We start from the raw sequence: 21,868 nt of genomic DNA on the forward strand, positions 1-21,868 counted from the left end.
TCAGAGCACATGATAGTGTGAAGGGTGGCGTGACAGCACACACAGAAGCACCACGCCACATCACACACAAACAACAACACACAACACACAGAGAGCTCCCAGTCTGCTCCGGTCCTTGTCATCCTATCACAGCCCATTCCCCTGCCAGCCAGCCAGCCAACAGCATCAGTCAGGCAAGACTCCCATCTGGTCTCTCAAAATTAACATTCGCGTTCAGCCAAGATTTCACCTGGCCATACCTCTCCCATTAAAAGCCATATGCACCGTTTGTGCTTCACGTGTTTGCTCGATTAAAACGACGACAGAGAGTCCAGAAACACAAGACAAGCTTACTCGCCCTCCCTCCGTGTCTCAGACAGCAGACAGAAAGAGAGAGAGGAAGGGATAAACAGAGAGAGAGAAAGTGACAGCTTTAGAGACAGCCAGCACAAGTGTTCCATTCAGAAGATTTCCTGCTGAGACTGGTGATGGTATGAATTTTGAGCAAAGTGATGAGTTAAGTGGCGGTGCGGCAAACTTCAACACATTTCCCCCTTTTCTCCAAGAGGCAGGCGTCAACACCTGCTTCTCTGCACTGATGTACAATTATCCCCCAATAAGGGCCGGATCAGCGGGGAACCCGCAATACAGCCACGCAAAGCACAGATGCTTTCCACATTCACCGCGGTGCCAGTAAATGACAATTCAAGCCCCCGAGTTTCCTGAGTCGAACGTCTTCACATGTGGTGGTTGCTTTTGAATCAATGGTGGCATTTCAAAGAAGGAAATCATTACTTTAGAGGTTATGGACTTTGAATTGGAAATTGTTGTATTTGTCTTATATTTGTACATGTCTTCTTTACTCATTACTAATCCAGTTGCTGTAGGACATTGCTGCAAGGTTCAGTGGGAAGTACTTTTTTTATTTGGTGGAGGATTCTGCAGAAAGTGCTTACTCTGTTTTGGTCTGTGCTGTCCCAAAACTGAATCACACACACACACCTAATCAAGCGACTCGCTGTAGCCCCATGTTCCATTCCTTTACCATTTGTGCTTCTCCCATCCACCTTGGGCACAGCAGCTCCTCGTCTGCAGCCATGTCTTAATTCAGCCGCGTGCCCACATCTCCCGGGAAAGATTTGGACACATTATAGGACTTTATCCTATAGGGAGCGCGGTCTAGTTCAGGCACTTTCAAAGACATACACTTCTAATTGGGGAAGAAGTAGAATGTGAAGAAGAGGAGGAGGGGGAGAGAAGCGAAGTGGGTCACATCAACAGGCCGTCTTAACGGCTGGCTGCCCGCTGGAGCAGAACTTGTTCTAATCGGAGACGTTCAAAAGGGAAATAGTGAAAATAAACTCCCCCAGATTCGAACTCTACAATTGTAATCATTCATCTCCAACCAGAGGGAGGAGATAGCAGGGGCTCTCCGCCTGGCTGCCTTACCTTGTGTGGATAATCTCCACTTATTAGAGTCCCCCTTGCAGACAAAGGCCAGATGCTTGTGTGTGTCAGCCAGGGGTAAATGGATTGTGATCCCTTAGAAATCAGGACAGTGATAGAGAGAGAGCGAGGGAGGGGGTGGAGGGAGAGGCGGGTGAAAAAAAAGTCACTCGAGTCGGAGTCACACTCTCCACTTCAGCTCCCTTTGTCTACTCCGCCGCCCGCCGCAGAGTTTCTGTAGATGGCCAAGAAATGTCTGAAGATGGCAAAATGTTTTCATCACTGCACAGAGTGGCTTTTCCAGAGGTTACGGAAAAGAGAAAGAAAGAGGGAGGGAGGGCAAGGCAGATAGAGAGTGAGAGAGAGAGAGAGAGAGAGAGAGAGAGAAAGAGAGAGAGAGAGAAGGATTTGGAGGATTAAGCCCTGAAGTTTTTTGTGTTACGGTATTTGGTGGCTCTTTTCTGTCTCCCTCCCTCCCTCTCCTACTCTCTTGTGAGCGTGTCCCCTTCCCAGTACGCCACCGAGTATATGCAAGGCACGCCACCACTGCTGCGGGCCGGGTGAGGAGGCCGAGGGAAGAGAAGGGAATGGAAGGGTAGAAGGATGTGGCTGAAGTGTTTGTCGACGTGTGTATGCTAATGAGAGCCCACGGCGGGTAACAGGCAAAAACAGGCTGCGTGCCGGGCGGCAGAGTGGCTCTAACGAAACCGGTGAGGGTGGTGCAAGCCCCCCCCCACCCCCCAAACCCCCCATCCCCTTCCTTCGTGCTCCATGGAGCCAGTCATTATCAGCTTCGTCAGCACGCCAGGCATTCGGCGGAGGCCCGCTTTGATGTGGGATCATCCTCTCTGACGCAAGTGCTGGAATCCGTCCTCTTCTTTTGGATGCATTCTCCAGCACCCCCCCCCTCCTCCCACCCTCCTCATCCTCCTCCACTGCTGCACCACCACTCCCCCTCCTCACTACCCTCCCCCCCCCTCCCCACCCCCACCACCACCCTTTCACTTTGAAATGGCACACGAAGAAAGCAGGAAGCAATTGAAGGAAGCCCAAGTCCATAACAATATGGAGAGTGGGGAGCTTCTTATGATTAATCCACTCCTTCAGAGGAGTCCAGAAATATCAAGAGCTATCGCTGGCACCCCAGCATTGGTATGTGCGAGCCACACGCTGGCATTTAGTGTGGGTCACCATTCTTGTGGAGGACAGAGACATTTACATGAAAGTGGACATAGACATAGACCATCGCAAACACGGAACTCAGGATGAATGGACATAGAGGACAGGAGCTATAGAGTATATACAGAGACATGAATAGATATCACGACAGGCATGGACACAATTAGTAGGCTATAAGATGTTGACATGGGCCGTACTCTACATGCATGCAATCATGAACCATGTTGTGCATAGAGCCTGATTACAGACATGGATATGGGATGATGGACATTAATGCTGACATGAGGCTGGACTGAGACACAAACGCTTGCAGGATCTCACATAGACCTTTGAACTGAAGTTGTCCTAATCATTTAGGATTCTGGTCTCGCGTGGAGAGTCTGTCACACCAGAGCTCTGAAGTCATCTCCCGTTAGTCCAACAGGACCAGGGAGTTAAGTGGAACGGGAGCCCTCAGGAAGTCTCATGTCTCACCTTTTAAAGAGGCCAGAGTCCAGTAAAAGAAACATCTGCTACACACACTTGTCATGTTTGGAGATGGATGTGTTGTGTGACTATATGTATGTGTGTGTGTGTGTGTGTGTGTGTGTGTGTGTGTGTGTGTGTGTGTGTGTGTGTGTGTGTGTGTGTGTGTGTGTGTGTGTGTGTGTGTGTGTGTGTGTGTGTGTGTGTGTGTGTGTGTGTGTGTGTGTGTGTGTGTGTGTGTGTGTGTGTGTGTGTGTGTGTGTATGTGTGTGTGTGTGTGTGTGCATGGGTGTTTTCATATATATCTGTGTGTATGTGTATGTTTGTCCGTCTGTGCCTGTGTTGCTGTGTAAGTAAACTGACTGTACTTGAGAAGGAAACTACTGTGGACAGTGCAGCTCCCTGTGTGGGGACCCTGTGCAGCTAATGGACAATGCACATGTCTGGAGGTAACAGTAGACGCCCGCTGGCAGGATCAGGGAGGCAGGGAAATACCAGCGGATACAGCTGCTCTCACACGGCACTTCGACTGCCACAGCCGCAGCCACAGCCAGTTCCCTGGCCCTCTCCCACCATGTGCCCTGGGCCAGTAATGCTGCTCGACACTCATGAAAATGGATACCCCTGCTTCATTGTCCAGATGGAGAGCTGGTTAAATGGAGAGAAATGAGTCTGATTACGCTTGAAACTAAACACATTATGTGCTTTTTCTCCCTTTGTTTTCATTTCCTTTCTTGTCGTTTATAGTGAACGGAGGATGGTCGACTTGGACCGAGTGGTCGGTGTGTAACAGCCGCTGTGGGCGGGGCTTCCAGAAGCGTACACGGAGCTGCACCAATCCCGCACCTCTTAACGGTGGCGCCCCATGTGATGGAGCAGCCATACAGAAACTGCCATGCACCTCTCTTTGCACTGGTAATGAGGACACACACACATTCACAAACACGCATGCACACGCGCACACACACACACACACACACACACACACACACACACACACACACACACTGGGCCAAATCTAGACAGCATTGAGAATGACCAATAAAATGTGTTTAAATGAAAACAGAATGGCGGTAACCATGAATAGGTTGATCCTCATGACTGATTACAATTATACAGCTATCAAAGTCCAGTGTTCCATACCCTCATGATGGCCTATTACCAAACAGCCCCTTAAAGCGCGACAGGAGTCACACTGACCTCATGTCCAAACTAAGGCTTACAGCACAGACCACAATGATAAAAGAAAGAGAAGAGGTCAAAGTAGGGTAGGTCAGGAGAGGAGAGGAGAGGAGAGGAGAAGAGATGAGAAGAAATGACAAAAACATTGGAAAGGTAAGGAGAGAGGAGTAGGAAGAGATGGACAGTTTGGACATGAATTTGAGATTGAGCTGGACGAGACAAGATGAGAGAGGACGGGACGAGTCAGAGAACAAGGCTGCCTGCCAGACTTGATGTCTCTGTCTGTCCCTATTTCTGTGTGCGTGAGCCTGACAGTGTCCGCTCCCCCTCTACCTCTCTCTCTCTCTCTCTCTCTCTCTCTCTCTCTCTCTCTCTCTCTCTCTCTCAAAGTGGACGGAGAGTGGACAGAGTGGAGCAAGTGGTCGACGTGCGGCACAGAGTGCACCCACTGGCGCCGGCGCGAGTGCAACAACCCGACGCCCAAGAACGGGGGCAAGGACTGCGAGGGCATGGTCCTGCTGTCCCAGAACTGCACAGATGGGCTTTGCATGCAGAGTGAGTACTACCACACCACCACCACCACCACCAACTCCTCCTCATTCTCCTCATCCTCCCCTCCTTCTCATGTGAGCTGCTCCACAGGAAGGTGGCAACCTGCAGGGCAGGGGTGCAGGCACACATTCACACGCCACTGTCTCCTCATGCAAGCGATGCCAACACTCCTTAATCATGTGCCAGTGCACATGTAGGCACTCACGTCATGCCGGTGCCCATGTTTGCACAAATCAGCACATTACCATAGAAGCTTTCTATTTTTGTGTTCATACACCCTTTATGTATAACTCTGGATGGATGTGTGTACATATACTCATATATATTAGTTTATTTCATATAACTAATTTATATAGTCCATATATGTATCCTTATTTTCACATACCCATTAATAGGAAGGTTTACTTTGATAATATGAAATCAACTTTACCTCTTGATGAGAGCACAAAACATTCTATGACAAGAATTGGACAGGTAGTTGTGTTTCAGGGTGTTGCCAGGCTGTAGCCTAGTTCCAAGCAAGCTGATGGTATGGGGACCCTGTAGGGGGTTTCTAGACATGTCATTGTAGTCTCCTACATGAAATGAATGGATTTCAAGGGGGTTCTCACAGAACTGATGTTGCTGTGGATTAATTCACTCAGCTGTCCTCGAGGGCACCCTTCTTGCTAAGGGCCCCATGCAATTGCATGCTTTGTCGTGACACCCCTGCCATTAAGTCTGCCTCATAAAATATAAATCGATGTGGTCATTGTGATCTTTAATGTTTTCATTCCAAGTATATCTACGCCATATTAATTAATAACAAAAAGTCACTGCCTGTGACACAGTGCAAGCTGTCCACACTGGAGGAAAGGCTGGGCTTGTGTGTTTGCCTGTAAATGTGTGTGTGCGTGTGTGCGTTGTGTGTGTGTGTGTGTGTGTGTGTGTGTGTGTGTGTGTGTGTGTGTGTGTGTGTGTGTGTGTGTGTGTGTGTGTGTGTGTGTGTGTGTGTGTGTGTGTGTGTGTGTGTGTGTGTGTGTGTGTGTGTGTGTGTGCGTGCGTGTGTGTGTGTGTGTGTGTGTGTGTGTGTGTGAGGGGAGGGCACATATGTGGTTTGTGTGTGTGTGTATATATACTTGTGAGTATGGCCTCTCCCAGCACACTCTTGAGTTGTCGCTACTAGTCTGCGGCTGTATGCTGAGTCGCAGTAGCTGGGTGCCCACAGCACTGCAGTGGGGAGCAAACAAGGCGCCGCAGACCACAGGACACAAACGCAGCCTCCAAAAGTGCTAATGACCCCGCGCCATGAGTTACCAACACCAATTACCTGAGCCATATGTCCCACACTTAGGAGTTTCATATAAAAGATAATGATAAATGATTACCGTGCATACAGCGCTGTAATTACCCTGGCTCTGAGATTATTGTGACTCTTGACCCCAATGAAGTGTAATCTTCTAACTAGTGGGAAATATGCCTCAGAGCTGTAATAATGGAAGAATGCTCTCCGTGGGCTCATGGAGGCCAATTATACAGCACAGTAGCTGAGATACATCTGCGTGTGTTATTTTACTTGTCTGTTTAGTTGCAACAGGTAGGAGAACGTGCCGATGCCGTCAAATGCATCTGTTTCACAGGCACAGGCTCCAAATGAGAGGGGAGGTAAAGCTGAGAGATGTACTCAGTGGTTGTATTGTGTGTTTTTTTTTTTTGCCTCAAGTGACATTCAATTCCTTTACATGTTCATGTCCCGAGACGTTTACAGAGACGAATGGCAGATGTTTGATGTATATCATTTTGCATGTAAGTGCTCAGTATCGGTCTAGCAATTACTATAACGCACCAACGGAAGAGTACGAAAAAATGCTCAGCCATAAAAGCATGCATTTGTATTAGCAGCGCTATTGATTCCCTAAGAGACGGAGCGTATGTGAGGATCTATAGGAGGCGGTCATAGGATCTGTCGGGCCATATTTCTTGCTCAGTCATCACTGGCTTTCCAAGGATAAGGATGGAACCCAGCCCCCTCTCTCACAAAGCGACCAAAAAAATCAGTCCATTGCACGAGATTTATTTGAGTCCATCACCCTGTTAAAAGAAAGTCAGTTTCTCTCAGTTTCAGAAATCTATAACTATGGCATTAGCTACCCCCTTCCCCCACCACCACCACCACCACCACCAACACCCTCCCAACTCTCCCATGTAGATGGATAGCTAGTTTACCAGGAATATAAAAGCCATAACGATATAGATTTAGGCTCATTTCCCCTGATTGATTTTGGGGAGTTAAAAGGCTGAGGCCTGTGTTTTTTTTTGTGTGCACTAATGTTCTTGGTACATTTAGGGGGAAATCCATGTGCCCTTCAGTGCTCTTGCTGTCACAGAAATGATTATGAATCTAAAATGGAGGCATTCCACAATTGCTTCTTATTGATATCCACACACATACACACACATAGCGCATCATTACCATTAAGCTATGGAACAATGTGAACTCTGGAAAATGAGCTGTAGATTGCGCTTTGGAAATATTTTATGGTGCTCATTTGGTTTCTTTGCTGTTATGTGTTTCTTTTTCTTTTTTGTGTTTTTAGCTGTTGTGTTTTCTTACCCCGAAGGCCATTCTTCGCTCTTCTCTCTTTCCTCTGCAAAGTTTTCCCATTAAAACCTAAGCAGCTGAAATCCATTTGACCTCAGTCTCCTCCATCTCAAGTATCTCCCCCCACCCCCACACGCACACACTTTTTTTTCCTTTTCTGTTTTTTTTCTCTTCTTTTTTTCATATATGGCCTTTGAGTGCTTTTGTAACTCCATTTTCAGAGACAGATGACATCTCTCCCGTTGCTATATATCGTGGCACTTTGGAATGAGCTGTACAGGCTGGGTCACTCCAGAAAAAGAAATATCTTGTATTTATTAACTCCTCCATGCTTCCAGCGCCTACCTCTCGATTCATCTCTCGTGCCTTTTGTAGAAGAAAAAAGTTTCTCTTTTATCTTTGAAATGAATAAAATAAAATCACTTTGAGTAATGAAGCGACAGGGAAAAAAAATGAATGATCATTATTATCTAAAGAGTTGCCATCTGCAGAGAGAACAAGCAATTACTGTTTAAAGGAGGCCCCTACTCCTGAGTGCTGCACACTAACACAGGAGATGGAAGTGGCTAGCACAGCCTCCTGTGGTTTCACAAGCAACTTTGTGTTTATGTGAAAGTCTCCGCTCTGCCATGGCTGGAACACTGCACTGGATAATATTCATATAGAAGAATGTATTATGATGGTGGGACAGAAAGTGCTTAATGTCAATGGTTGGCCATCCTCTATGACAAGGCACACTGTTCTACCTTCTAGTGCTCTCTCTCTTTCTTTGTCTTTCCCCTCTCGCTACCTCCTCGTCTTTCTGCATTGACGTGTGTGTCTGTGTGACATCATTTGTTGTAATGTCCTGAGTTTGCCCTTTGTCTCTCATGCGTTTGCCGGTGTTGTTAGCTGTAATATCCGTCCACTGAGTCATTAACTATTATTGTGAATGTCTTCTGTTTCAGTCTTAAGTCTAGAATGCAAATACAGACAAGAGACTGAACTCATTGTGTGATCTCATTGTCATTTTATGTTTGTATGTGTGTGTGTGATTCATTAGTTTACTGCCTGTCTAAAACTCTACTGCCTGTGTAAAAACGGTCTAACTAGACAATAAATGCAAAACACATAATGGAACAAAAAAAAACCTGGTTCTATCCACATCTGAGTCAGGTTACACATTGCACTCACTTACAGGAAACATAATACCAGACAAAATTAGGTTGAAGTTGTATGAACAAGGCATTATTGTGTGATCTCATTGTCATTTTATGTTTGTATGTGTGTGTGTGATTCAACTCATTTCAGTTTTGTCTGTTTGGACATGTTTTATGTCACCCCCCCACCCCCACCCTCCCAATGTCTCTCCCCCAAAGGTTCTTTGTATCAGCTGTCTACAGAGCCTAAAGCCAGGAATGATTTTGGAGTGTCATGTGAGTTGTATTTTTTTGTGTCCTCTCTGTTCCTTTACCCCAATTGCTTCACTTTGTGTTTTTTCCATCTCTCCATCTCTCCATCTCTCCATCCTGCAATCTCCTGCTTCTGTGTGCGTCTGTCATCCCTCACTATTACTACCCTTCCCATTGTTCTCGAACAAAAGCTGAGCTAAGCAGACTCCATGTAGCAAGGCTGTAAAAAATGTCACCCAATTAGGCTCTGTGATATCACCTCTGGCTTGAAAAGAAAAGAGAGAGAAATAATAATGTCTGCGTTCAAAGCAGTGGGAAAGGTGGACCTGATGAAGACTCCAGCCCAACATCCAGTTTCATCGCGGACCAAGTGGAGCTCTGGCTTTCATACTTCGCTGCATGTTAAATACACATGCGGTGGTGCTTTTGCCTGTGCAAAGGGCCGAGTCTCCCATGCAGTGCAGTGCTTCTTAACGGCCTATTGCCCAGCTCACCAGAACTCTGCTACTCTTTAAAGAGTATGACAAGCCAATGACAAGCCCTGTAATAACTGTGGAGACTCAAAGCCTGAGTGCAATTATTTTGGGCAGTGTGACATATCTTCTTCCTCTTCTTCTTTTTTTTCACTGGAAGGCAACAAGGAGTTATCGTACCATGATATGAGTCGGGCTGCTGATATTTATTCAGATGAAATAATCCTTTAGTTTTCATTGCATGCGTTCTCTTTTTTTTTCCCACATTGAATTTCATTTTGTATTCAAAGGAGCATATTAATCTTTGTGATACGTTTTAATGGAGCAGTTTAGTATCGTGGCACTTTTATCATCAAGGAATGTGTGTAAGATGGCACGTCTCGGGGGGATATCTGTTAAATGACTGCAGGGAATCAAGGGAGGGGGAAAGGGGGTGGATTGGGGGGGGGGGAATGGTGGATGCATTTAAATGATATTCCAACTCTTTCATCTGTTATTTTTCTCTTCTTTTTTGGCATTGCTTTGTCTGGCGAATGATTAGAGGGAGTAGGATGCTCACGAGGAAGTGAGATTCCAGCGGCCTGGTACAGTCAGCTAACTCAGCTAGCTATCAGTTCACTCCACCAAGGAATGACACATGATGAGATGAGATAGGAAACTGAAATCTCCTCGTTTTGCCCACACTCTCAAGAGTACAGCGTTGGTTACCCATCCTCTCTCGCCTGAAAATGTGGCCTAATGCCTAATGTTGACATGGCCTAATGATTGGCACACAGTCCCCCTCTTCAATAGTGTTGGTGGAGTTGTGTTGCCAGAGACCTTTGTGGCATCATAAGATGGGTTATTTATAGGCTTTTGAAAGGCTTTTGGAGTGCAAGTGCAATGCTGTCTTGCAACTCACAGCTGTTGCTATGTTATATTGAAAAGCATTGTGTGTTTGTGTGTGTGTGTGTGTGAGAGTGTGTGTGTGTGTGTGTTGGTGTGCGTGTGTGTGTCCGTGAGTGTTTTTGTGTGTGTATTTTTAGAGTTCAGCAACGGAGAGATACACTACATTAAGTAGCCGCATTAAGGCTCCCTGCTGACATAATGGGGATGGTTACTAAAAACTGGGCGGACTCCTCTTTTTTCTCTGAACACTTCATGAAGTGCCAGCTTGACTTCTCTTGAGCATGCTTCTCTTCCCTTCTCCGCACCCGCTGGGTGCACTTTTTATGCGGGAGGCAGTTCAGATACTGATCAGGGCAGAGAATACGAAACCCTCTCACCTCTCTCCCCGATCCGCCCCACAGAGAGAGAGAGAGAGAGAGAGAGAGAGAGAGAGAGAGAGAGAGAGAGAGAGAGAGAAAAAACTCCCTCCAGGATCGATAGCTCCATGGCGGGAGCTGGACGCGGTCCTCTTCCTGAGCTGCGGCATGAGGGCCAGACAGGTCGCCAGGTAATCAAACCTCGTTAGCCTCAGGTCCTCGGGACTGGGGGGCCGTGGGGGCCAATCTGCATAGCATCTTGGTGGCTTAATTACAACAGCGGCCGATCAATGGGATCAATCAAGGCCTCCTGACTCCCCTGACAGCACTTCCTTCCCGCATACAGAAAGGCCTGACCTTTACACACACACATACACACACTCCTCCATTTATATACAAACACACACACACACACACACACAAACCTACTTACATTCCTCCATCCATCTGTCTGAGTACAGCAAACACCCAACTAGCAGCCCGGAAATATGTTTGACTGATTGCAGTTTTCGCTAGCAGTAGTTTTTGCTTTGTTCTATTTTCGGCCATCACTACTCCTCCCGATGCATTCCCCATTTCCCATCTTTGATTAAACACCGGAGTGACACCATTATGTGCCAAAATCAATAATGGAGAGGAGAGAGTGATTTGTCCCTAAAAAATGGGCTTGGACACTCACAGCTCCCAGAGGTCAGGCCGTCTCTGGTGGAGGGCAGAGATGCATTAGTGGGAAGATGAATGTCGCTGCCTCGCCGGCTAACTATGTAAGATGCATGGCCACTGATTCTGACACAGATTGGTGGCGCTGGGGAGAAGCCTGTGGCCACTGGCGTTTTCAGGCTGACAGAGATGGCCCTGCGCCTCTCTCTCTCCCTCTCTCGCTCTCTTTCTCTCTCTCTCTTTGTCGTTCTTTCTCTCCGTCTCTGTCTCTCTCTCTCTTTCTCTCTCTCGCTCTCTCTCTGTGTCTGTCTCTGGCACAGCTGCCATACGCAGAGGCTGGAGCAGCCAGACAGTCAAGAGACAAGGTCAACAGTAAGACCACAACCCTCCCTAGGCACAAATGTCCATTTGGTTTTTTTTTTTATTTGTTTTTTTGTGTGTCCCTTTATAGTACTGACAGCGTAGGGCCCTGGTGGGTAGTAGCCACGAACATTTACGGGCACATGATGGTTTTTTGCTTAGTCTGACCGGAGGACTGTTTTTGTGTGCTGAAACTCTATCTGGTTACAAAGCAAACATGCTCCTTCTTTTTTTTTTACCAGGCCTTCTCCGTTAATGTTTTACGCAGGGCATTCTGGTCAGAGCATGGTAAAACCAGGTGTGAGGGATCCCAGATGACTCCACTGCATAAAACAGCAGAGCTGATTAAGTGCCTCAGTGAAGCGTATACCGGTATAGTCCCTGGCCCCCCAGGGAATGAGCGGGGCATTTTTTTTGTTGGTCCACAGATGGAGTGGCACCTTGAGTGTACATGTGGATCACAGCGCCCTCTACTGGAAGCAGAAAATAACCCCTATTGCCTTTGAGGTCTATCGCTGCACAATGCATTATGGCATCGGGCCTCCACTTTTGCATAATTGAAAGCATGTTTTCTGTAGCACAGGGCAGAAAGTGAATCCATTCTTTTTCCCAAACTAAGACAAAGCAGAGTTGTGTTAAAGAACACATCTGTGCCAAAAGCAAGCCCAGAGCTCCTTATAGCAGCGCTTTGACATCTGAGAGAGACTCACTCAGCGTGCTCACATCTGACCTGCAGTGTGACAAGTTCACACTGACAGCTCCAGTGGAAAGTCCTCTCTCTCTCTCCCTCTATTCTCTCTGTTCTCTCTCTCTCTCTCTCTCTCTCTTTCCCTCTCTCTGCTAACTTCAGACTCACAGAGAGTGTCGACGTAGCGCAAGGGAACAATTGCGCCCCGTCTTTGTTTGCCTGGCCTTGAAGTTGGAGACTCTGCTCAATTCATTGTGCGCTCATCTCTTGTTACGCCTTCTCAGCTTCGTACTTAAAAGCTCAGGCCATCAATGAAAACTTTATATGGCTGTATTTTTATGTATGGGGGGGGGCATGAAAGTTTCACCACTGTGCCTTTTTCTATTCAGACTAATAAAACATTTAGATGAATCCCTGAAAGATGTCAAGAACGTTATAAAATAATGAATAGCCTCATTAAATGGAAGAGCCCTCTTCTTATTATAAAATTTCTGTCTGCACGCCGTAGCTCGATTTCCTTTTTCTTCTTTCAGGAATAGATTTTGACTCTTATTTTTAAGTTTGTCTCCTATGCGTAGGTAAATGCACATGTGTGTATGCATTTGCGTGAATGAATGTGTGTGTGTGTGTGTGTGTGTGTGTGTGTGTGTGTGTGTGTGTGTGTGTGTGTGTGTGTGTGTGTGTGTGTGTGTGTGCATGTGTTGAGGCATGCAGCTTTGTAATCCAGTTATTCAAGCTGCTCTGAGGCAGACTGTGTAGCAACCATCCTCACGCCTATCCTCACCCTTCCTTCCCCACCACCACAACACTCTCTCACTCTCTGATCCCCCTCTGCAGCCGCGCCCAGCACGGACGACGTGGCCCTTTATGTGGGCATCGTAATCGCTGTCATCATGTGCCTGGTCATCTCTGTCATCGTGGCCCTCTTTGTCTACCGCAAGACCCACCGCGACTTCGAGTCCGACATCATCGACTCCTCGGCCCTCAACGGCGGCTTTCAGTCGGTCAACATTAAGACAGCCCGCTCAGGTGAGTGAGTTGAGCCCCACCACAGTGTGTGTGTTTGTGTGTGTGTGTGTGTGTGTGTGTGTGTGTGTGACCCTGAGGCCTCTGCCTGGTGTGTATTCTCAGCAGTGTGTGTCCTCCTTCTCCTCCAGCTCATTTTTCTCCCCGTTTTATGGGTTGGCCACTGGGCCGGCAGGTCCCCTGAAGTGTTTGATTACAGCGGACCCGGTTGTTTGATTTGGTTCCACCCTGCGGTTTGTCCGTTCCTCTGTGTCTTCACCCCTGAAGAACTGCCAGTGACTGTGAGAGCTAATATCCAGAGTAATGCCTCCCCTGTCTTCAGCCAGCCTTTACTACATCAAGATATATTTTACTGTGTTTTATGCTCGAGGGATTCAGGCGCATCGGGAGCTCAAGTCATTTCAGATTAAGCTCCCCCCAACGCTAACTCCAAATGTTTATTAACAACTATCACAGGTGTGTCCGTGCAGTGTTTTGTATCGCCATATCCGTGTGTTATGCTGCGGTCTCTGGATCGTTAAATGTTAAATCAGCACATAAGCTGAATGAGGCTTGTAGCCATTTGTCACAAGGCACGCAAACAAACTAAAATGCGCTCACAAGCAGCCACAACAGTACTGAAGAAAAAAACACACACATACGCTGCTGTTGTTGGACTGACAGCAAAATGTAATTGCATTTGGATTAGAAAATATCAGATGCAAGGTAAGTCAGAGTAGTGCTTATTCCCCTGCGGTGCAAAAGGTGGCCTTTAGTAGAGTCTGAAGTTGTGTGCAGCACACACACCCGCACACACACTCATGTACGGTAGGCATGGGGAAGACATGAGCCAGATTAAAATTCAAATCAGGGCAGTAGATGAGAAGTTGGGGTGGGGGTGCTATGAAATGGGGATGTAATTTTCATCTGTGCCTGCGTTTTAGGGCCCGGTGACATTTCATCAGGAGGCCATTAGAATGCTTGTCACTCGGCAGTGAAGGCGAATCTCAGGTTATCATTAATGAAGAATTATGTTTCTCCCTTGCTTTTTTGCCTCCCTGGTTGTGGGTTGTCTTTATGTGTGTGTGTGTGTGTGTGTGGGGGGGGCTTGTTAATTAAATTTGAGCATGGCTGAATGGGCCAAGAGATGAAGGAGGCCAGAGCAGGGGAAAGGTGTTAGAGGTGTTGACACGACTGTCAAACTAGGAGAGAGAGGGTTGTGTGTGTGTGGGGGGTTTTCTTCCCTAGTTTTATCTCATTAGCTGGATGATGTGTTCCCCCACTAGGGAAGCGAGTAGAGCAGGTGTAGAGGGATCCATCGCTGATAGTGGGCCCTGGAGTGGCTCCGGTCTGGGTCTGCTAAGGGTCTCGGCCCAGATCCTGAGTCAGCACCTTTTCTGCGGCCTTGTGGTTTTGTCATCAAGCTGCAACGACTGCAGCCATCAAAGTCTCCTTCTCTCCTCCCCCCTGTGGTTTTCAAGAGCAGTCGGCGTCCACAGGTCTGCCAGCCGATCATGCGTTCATGTCACGGTTTCGGAGCAGCAGCGCGCCTCTTAGCCTTGTGCCTTTTCGCAATTTGCCACAGTGAATCCCTTCATTATCACCATTTGCAAAATGTATCAAGCTCCGGCAGGATTATTTATTGATGTTTTCCCCTGTTGTGTTCACCCAAGGGTGGAGTGCACAGAGTAACGGAAGGGAAAGGAGGAGGAGGAGGAGGACGGAAGAGGAGTAGGAGGGTGGTGGGAGTGTGATTAGGGGATGAGGGGCAGGGGAGGGTGGGGTTGAGGACTACTGCAGAAGGAAGCACCCTTTCTCTCCTCTCCTCTCCTCTCCTCTCCTCTTCTATGCTGGTCTCTATCCTCCTCTTCTCTGACAAAACAGAATGTTAATAAGCAATCAGCATGCTGTTAAGCAGTCGCCTCCAGCTACCAGCGCCCTTTACAGCAGAGGCAGGGCGCTGGAGCGAAGGCTGGGAGCACCAGGCAGCCACAGCCAGGGCACAGCCTCTTGGCACACAGTATTTAGACACATACAAACACACACAGAAACGATAGAGAGATAAAGAGTGAGAGAGAGAGAGAGAGAGAGAGAGAGAGAGAAAGAGAGAATACACAAATTCACACTACAGTGGAATAACTTCTTAGACTACCATGTAGCTTTATGCATTCATTCAATGATAAACTCTAAGTGTTCCTTATTGAGCATTTCATCAGAGACTCAGTGTAAGACAGCATGGTCCCAGGTAATAGAGATCTGCCCAACACCTCAGCAGCTGGGGTCTCTAAGCTGTGTGCTCACCTGACTGACTGATCTGTCTGCAGCATTCTGATAACCAGTGATGCAAATGTAATGACCTGTAAAAGGCATCAATTACCATGTTTGCATACAGTAAGCATGCATGCACACACGCTCATACACACACACACACACACACAAACACACACACACACACGCTCATACACACAGACACAGACACTCAAACTCTCTAACTCTCAGTTAATGTACACAGAGATGAGATGTGTTTTGCTGTGAAAAATGAGCTCAGCGGCTCTGGGTTAGTGTGGTTCACATCATTACACGATCTCAAAACTTGAGAGTGCAATTTCCAGCCTGTGTTTTCAACTCAATGCAATCACTGCACGTCTCTTCAAACCAAAACATTCCATTTCTGTGTCCACAGCTGACCTGCTGACCGCACCGCCGGACCTGACCAACGCAGCGGCCATGTACCGCGGCCCCGTCTACGCCCTGCACGATGTCTCCGACAAGATCTCTATGACAAACTCGCCGCTGCTCGACCCGCTGCCCAACCTGAAGATCAAGGTGTACAACTCATCCACGCTGGTCACACCGCAGGACGAGCTCGCGGACTACGCCTCCAAGCTCTCCCCCAAGGTCACGCACTCGCTGCTGGACAACAGCGAGATGGCGGTCAGCCTTCGCACCCAGACGCTGGCCCGCACGCGCGACCCCTCCTGCACGGCCGTCGGCTCCTTCAACTCCCTCGGGGGCCACCTGATCGTGCCCAACTCAGGTGAGAGAGACAGACAGAGAGAGGTTATGTCTTCTTGGAAAGAACAAACAAACAAAGGAGTCCCTTTACCTTTAGGGAGTACATGTATTATTTATTCAGAAGATACCTGTATGTAAAGTGACGTACAGTACACTGCAGCCATACATTTTCCTTACATTTACTGAACCCATGACCTTTGCGTGCTTGTATTCCTTGTGCATTCGAGCTATAGGACTCTAGTCCTTACTGGGAAAGACAGCTGAAAAGACATCCTGTCAGTGGGATATGTTGCATCAGGGTGAATTAGGCATCCTCCTTTTTTTCCTCTGTAATTAAAGTGTTCTTCCGTAATGAATTCCCCGCTAAAGGCCGGGACTGTTTGATAGGGAGTGTCAGAAACATCAAGCCCACTCATAAATCCACGTCGCGGGGAGTCCTGGTGAACGTGATGAATGAACACACTAATTTAAAGGGAGGATGACATGATATGCTGCAGATGGTAATCCACTTAATGAATAGCGCACAGAAGCGGATAAGAGAGAGCGCAAACTGTCGCCAACTCCACACCAGCACGTCTACGCTGGCATATCCCGGACTCTCCTCAACGCAGCGCTCGTTCTTTCGACAGCGGGGTTGTCGCACCTGATTTGCTGGGCCCCCTTCTTGTTCATTGCGAACACGTCAGTAATGGCCTCAGCATCGAAGACCTAACCGGAGAGGAGAGGGCCCGCGGGAGTGGCACTCCTGTGTGCATGGCAACCTGAATCCCTCCAAAGAGCCCCCCGTGGCTCCTTCCACTGGTTGTAGACGTAGCGCCACTTAGAATGCCATAGTAACAGCCAGCCCGGGTCATAAATAAAACAGCAGTTGACTCCATGTTGGGGTGGGGGGGGTGTGTGTGTGTGTGTGGGGGGGGGGTCAACACTGAATCGGAAGAACATGGCTCTTCAAGGGTCCAGTTTGTTGACCCCCGGTGTGGTGTTTACCGGCGGGGTCCTTCGAGGTGGCCCTTCTGTTGCCTCTTTCTGCTGGCCAAACCTCCTCCCCTCCCCTCCACTCCCCCCCTACCCCTTTCACTGCCACTCCCCATTCCCATCGCTGCTGGTGTGTTTGGTTGTGGTGCCTTGCTGCCCAGCAGGACAGGAGAGTAAATGTCACCCTGTAGAACAGGCAGGTGCTGGGACACCAGGAATCAATGAGACAGCCTGACTGCTGAGAGATGGGAGGCGGGGAGGCAGTGGCACAGCCAGAGAGAATAGTGTGTGTGTGAGCGCGTGCGTGGTGGCGAACACACACACACACAGGCGGAGAGAATAGCGTGTGTGAGCACGCGTGGTGGCAAACACACACACACACAGGCGGAGAGAATAGCGTGTGTGTGAGCGCGTGCATGGTGGCGAACACACACACACACAGGCGGCCGCCGCAGTGACAATGACGACCTCCCGCTCGGGTCCAGCGTGGCGCCATGCACTGGTGACCAGCTGCTGTCTGATGTCCGTCCCCAGTGTCTGGAACGAACAGACTAATGTCCACTTAAGGTGTCCATCTCAGCTTGAGTAATATTCACTGCGGGTGACTGACTCATGTAGATTTTCCTTGGTTCACCTCTCCATGTCTTTGACTGATTGACAGACTCTTGACCACTACTGGTGTCCTTGTAGGATCTGAGAAACAGATGTTTACTCTGGGTCAGTCTGACTGACGTCTGCCCCTCTCTCTCTCTCTCTCTCTCTTTCTTCTCTCCCTTCACCTGGTGTGTGTGGTGCAGGTGTGAGCTTGTTGGTGCCAGCGGGAGCTGTTCCTCAAGGTCGTGTCTACGAGATGTATGTCACCGTGCAGAGGAAAGAGAGCATGAGGTCTGTGCTGTGAACTCAACGCACCTCACCACAACACACAGTTCTCACTTGCTCTCTCTCTCACACACACACACATACATGAACACACACATGAACATGTCCACACACACACACACACATATATTCACACATTAACAAGACTCTTGGCCTACGGTAGCCTAATGGTATGTCCCACTGATCTACCACAGCTCTGATTTACCGCAACCTAATACTAATAAGGCCAGACATACTGTATGGGACCAATTTCTATGCCATATTTACAGTACATATACACTATACATTACTAGACCAGGCACAAGGTAGTGTAATTGTACCATAGACTGTGGTATATATGAAAAAATAAATGAGCACCATTTGTGTAATCATCGTCTCTGCCATTTATAGAGCAATAACTCCCATGAGTATTGATCCCGACTCGCTGCATTCCCATGGCAGCTCTTCAAGTTATTTCTCTCTCATCACTTAAAGAAATCACAGTGAAACAGATGTATACACATCCGAATAGGTTTTATCTTTCTCTCTCTCACACACACACACACACGCACACACATACACACATACACACACACACACACACACACACACACACACACCCACACACACACACACACCCACACACACACACACACACACCCACACACACCCACACACACACACACACACACACACACACACACACACACACACACACACACACACACACACACACACACACACACACACACAAACACAGATCCAGTAGACAGTAAAGCCCAACAGCTGCACATTACTTTAAGAACTACAACTTCAGATCTCTCTGCAGCCCTGCCTTTGTTTTGACATGTGCTGTAAAGCGTGTTGTGCCATCACGTCGCTGTCGCTACACCATCTAACTGTGCGCCGCTGCTTGGTTTGGTTCAGGCCCCCTGTGGAGGATGTGCAGACGGTCCTGAGCCCCGTGGTGAGCTGCGGGCCCCTAGGGGCCCTGCTGACGCGGCCCGTCATCCTCACCATGCACCACTGCGCCGCGGCCAACAGCGAGGACTGGCAGATCCAGCTCAACAGCCAGATGCAGCAGGGCCAGTGGGAGGTAAGCACACCAGGGGGCAGTGGTGGAGTGGGCCTGGGCTGGGTGTTACAGGCAGTGGGGTGGGGAGGGATGGGTGTTAGGGGAGCTGGGTTGGGGAAGGATGGGGATGGTGTGTGTGGGTTTGGGCTGGATGGTAGGGGAGTTAGGGCGACTGTTGGGGGTCCCTGGGTTGGGTGATTGGTGGATGGTAGGGGAGGTGGAGTGGGGAGGGTTGACTGTGGGGGTCCCTGGGTTGAGTGATTGGTGGATGGTAGGGGAGGTGGGGCAACTGTGGGGTCCCTGGGCTGGGTGGTTGGTGGAGGGTAGGGCAGGTGGAGTGGGGAGGGATGGTGGTGGATGGGTAGGCAAAGGGATGATGCCTTGGGGGCTGGTTGTCTCGTCAAACAGGACAAGATGTTGGAAGGCGGTTGGTTTTGGCAGCCTTGTAGTCAGCATGGAAGAAGCTGTGTTAGGTGCAATTTGTTTGTAAATAAAGAAAGAAATAGATAGATAAATAAATAAAGGAGGGAAAGCGAGTGGGCGGAAAAGCATACGGCTGAGAAATAAGCCTGACTATCGGTGGCGGCGGGGAAGGGAAAATAAACTAGCCGTGCTCGGCTGGGGCTCTGTAAACAGCCAACAGAAACTCAATTAGGGCGGCGTTGGACGCTTGAAAAGCCGTTATCTGGGGGAATTTGCTCCCTCTCCCACCCTTGTCACCCATCTCACCTCCCTTTCTCATCCTCTCCGTCTCTCCCCTCCCCTCTCCTCCCTTCATTGTCGTTCTTCCTCTCTGTCTTTCTCCTCTTTCCCCTGTTGTGATCACATTCCCTTCAGAGGAATCCTGTTTTTTTTTTTCACCACCTCAGACACACACGAACAGACACACAGACAGACACACACACTCAGGCGCAGAGCAGAAGGCAATATCAGGGGCTGCCCGCTGGTTGTGCATTCGGTAGCGCACCCGTGTGCAAGTGACAGAGCCAGAGGTAGCTATCTGTGCTGGAGATAAGACTATCCTGAGGTGCTGCTACCTACCCAGCGGCGGGACGAGCCCTGGGGGGAGGGCGGGGGGGGGGGGGGGGGGGGTGCCTGTCGTTATCGTGTGGAAACATGATGCCCCCCTGTGCTAATTGGGCATGTGGCTGGCACATGCGAGCATGGCAGGAGGCAGGGCAGAGCACGCGAGTGCCACAGGAGATAAGGAGGCTGAGGCTGGGCCTGGGACGGGCAGGGACGGGTTTGGAACCGCACCCTTACTTGCCCCCAGTCAGCCTAGATTCAGCCCCCATCCCCAACCTCCATTCTTCCCCCCCCCCAGCTTCTCCACCGCAGAAGATCAGACGCACGCCTCGTGTGAACCTCTAAGACTACGAAAAGTTCAAAAGGGAGAACGAATGACTCACTCGTTATGTTTGCTTGTTTGCTATGTTTGATGTGTAGGAAAAGAGAGGGAGGTGAAAAAATAAATAAATAGAACTTTTGAATATCCAAGGCCCCGGCCTATAATTAGAGTGGTTGGTGTTGTCAGATTTTGGAGTCTGACTCTGACTGTCAGAAGTGCAATTAGAGGAGTGTTTTTCTCTTCCTCCGGTGTGAATTGGTGATGAACAGACGTAAATAGCTCCTGCCCAATGCTGGCAGCGTGCCCCAAGAGTCTCCATGGGACCCTCCGCCAGTTTCCCACTAGCTTAGCAACCAAACGCTCCTGACCTTATTTGGGGATTTAATCAGATTCCAAGTGGTGGTGCTGGGGAGATGAGGGGGTGGTGTGTGTGTGTGTGTGTGTATGTGTGTGTGTGTGTGCGTGTGTGTGTGTGTGCGTGTGCTTGTGTGTATGCGTGCGCGTGCGTGTGTGTGTGAGTGTCTGTGCATGTGTGCCTGAGGGGAGGAGAAATGGGGGCAGTGGGGGGTATGTTCAGGAAAAAATGTCAGATCTTCTAGCACCACCAAAAGTGTCTTGACGCGTCTTACTGACATGAAGCCCAGATATTGTCTCCGTTACGTGCTGGCGCGGAGACGAGACCTTTCCTGTGCTGTCTCCGAGCTGTGTTATGTTACGCTGTAGCAATTGGTTATGGAAAGCCCTTATCTTCCCTGCATGGGCCTATTTCACCAGCCATACAACCCGCTGCAGTGTAAATCGCTCTGACATTTAGTTACACGTAGAGGTGCTCTTATTTCAGCCGTGAAGCCTCTGGTGTAATTTCTGCATCACACCAACTTATCTTCGATGACAGTCGCAATCAGTTTGCCCATATTTTTAGCCAGGTGCAAAAGGCACTGCATGTTCTGGAAGCCTCCCGTATAAATTATCTTCGTATCCATGTCCACATGTTGACATTTATGCCTCAGACCATGATCATACAATAGCCATATATAAACATACGATATACTGTATATGAAACATATGGTCTCAGTAACCCTTTTCCCACACGGAGCCGTTAAGATGCTAATAAATTCAGCAGGGCTCGGTTGAGGTGGCTCGACCGCTGCGCTAGTGGGCTTTTAATGAGGTTTTTCTTCCTTTCCCCCATCGCTGATTTGACCATTTGTTTGGAGTGGCTGGTGCTCAGGAAAAGAGCAAAAACCAGGGGGACCGCTGCGTGAGACATTAAAGAGGCTGGAAGAAGGGGGGGGGGGGGGGGGGGCTCTCAACTCCCGTGCTTTCAAAAGCACACCAGGGAGCTGCCTTTACCGCCATGTCTGGGAAGAAACGAGGGAAGGGGAAAAAGAG

At 48.8% G+C, this 21,868-nt stretch overlaps 1 protein-coding gene across 1 annotated transcript in view; it reads left to right on the top strand.

Moving 5' to 3' along the window:
- Positions 1-21,868, top strand: part of unc5ca (unc-5 netrin receptor Ca) — a 132,948-nt gene that overhangs the window by 101,560 nt on the left and 9,520 nt on the right. The window contains exons 6-12 of the mRNA XM_080852279.1: positions 3,817-3,984; positions 4,642-4,806; positions 8,743-8,799; positions 13,038-13,229; positions 15,889-16,242; positions 17,993-18,080; positions 18,981-19,149. Of these exons, the coding sequence (XP_080708405.1) occupies positions 3,817-3,984; positions 4,642-4,806; positions 8,743-8,799; positions 13,038-13,229; positions 15,889-16,242; positions 17,993-18,080; positions 18,981-19,149 (1,193 nt within the window). The remainder of the gene's footprint in view (positions 1-3,816; positions 3,985-4,641; positions 4,807-8,742; positions 8,800-13,037; positions 13,230-15,888; positions 16,243-17,992; positions 18,081-18,980; positions 19,150-21,868) is intronic.

The sequence above is a fragment of the Sprattus sprattus genome (genome assembly GCF_963457725.1).
Source record: "Sprattus sprattus genome assembly, chromosome: 15".
NCBI lineage: Eukaryota > Metazoa > Chordata > Actinopteri > Clupeiformes > Clupeidae > Sprattus > Sprattus sprattus.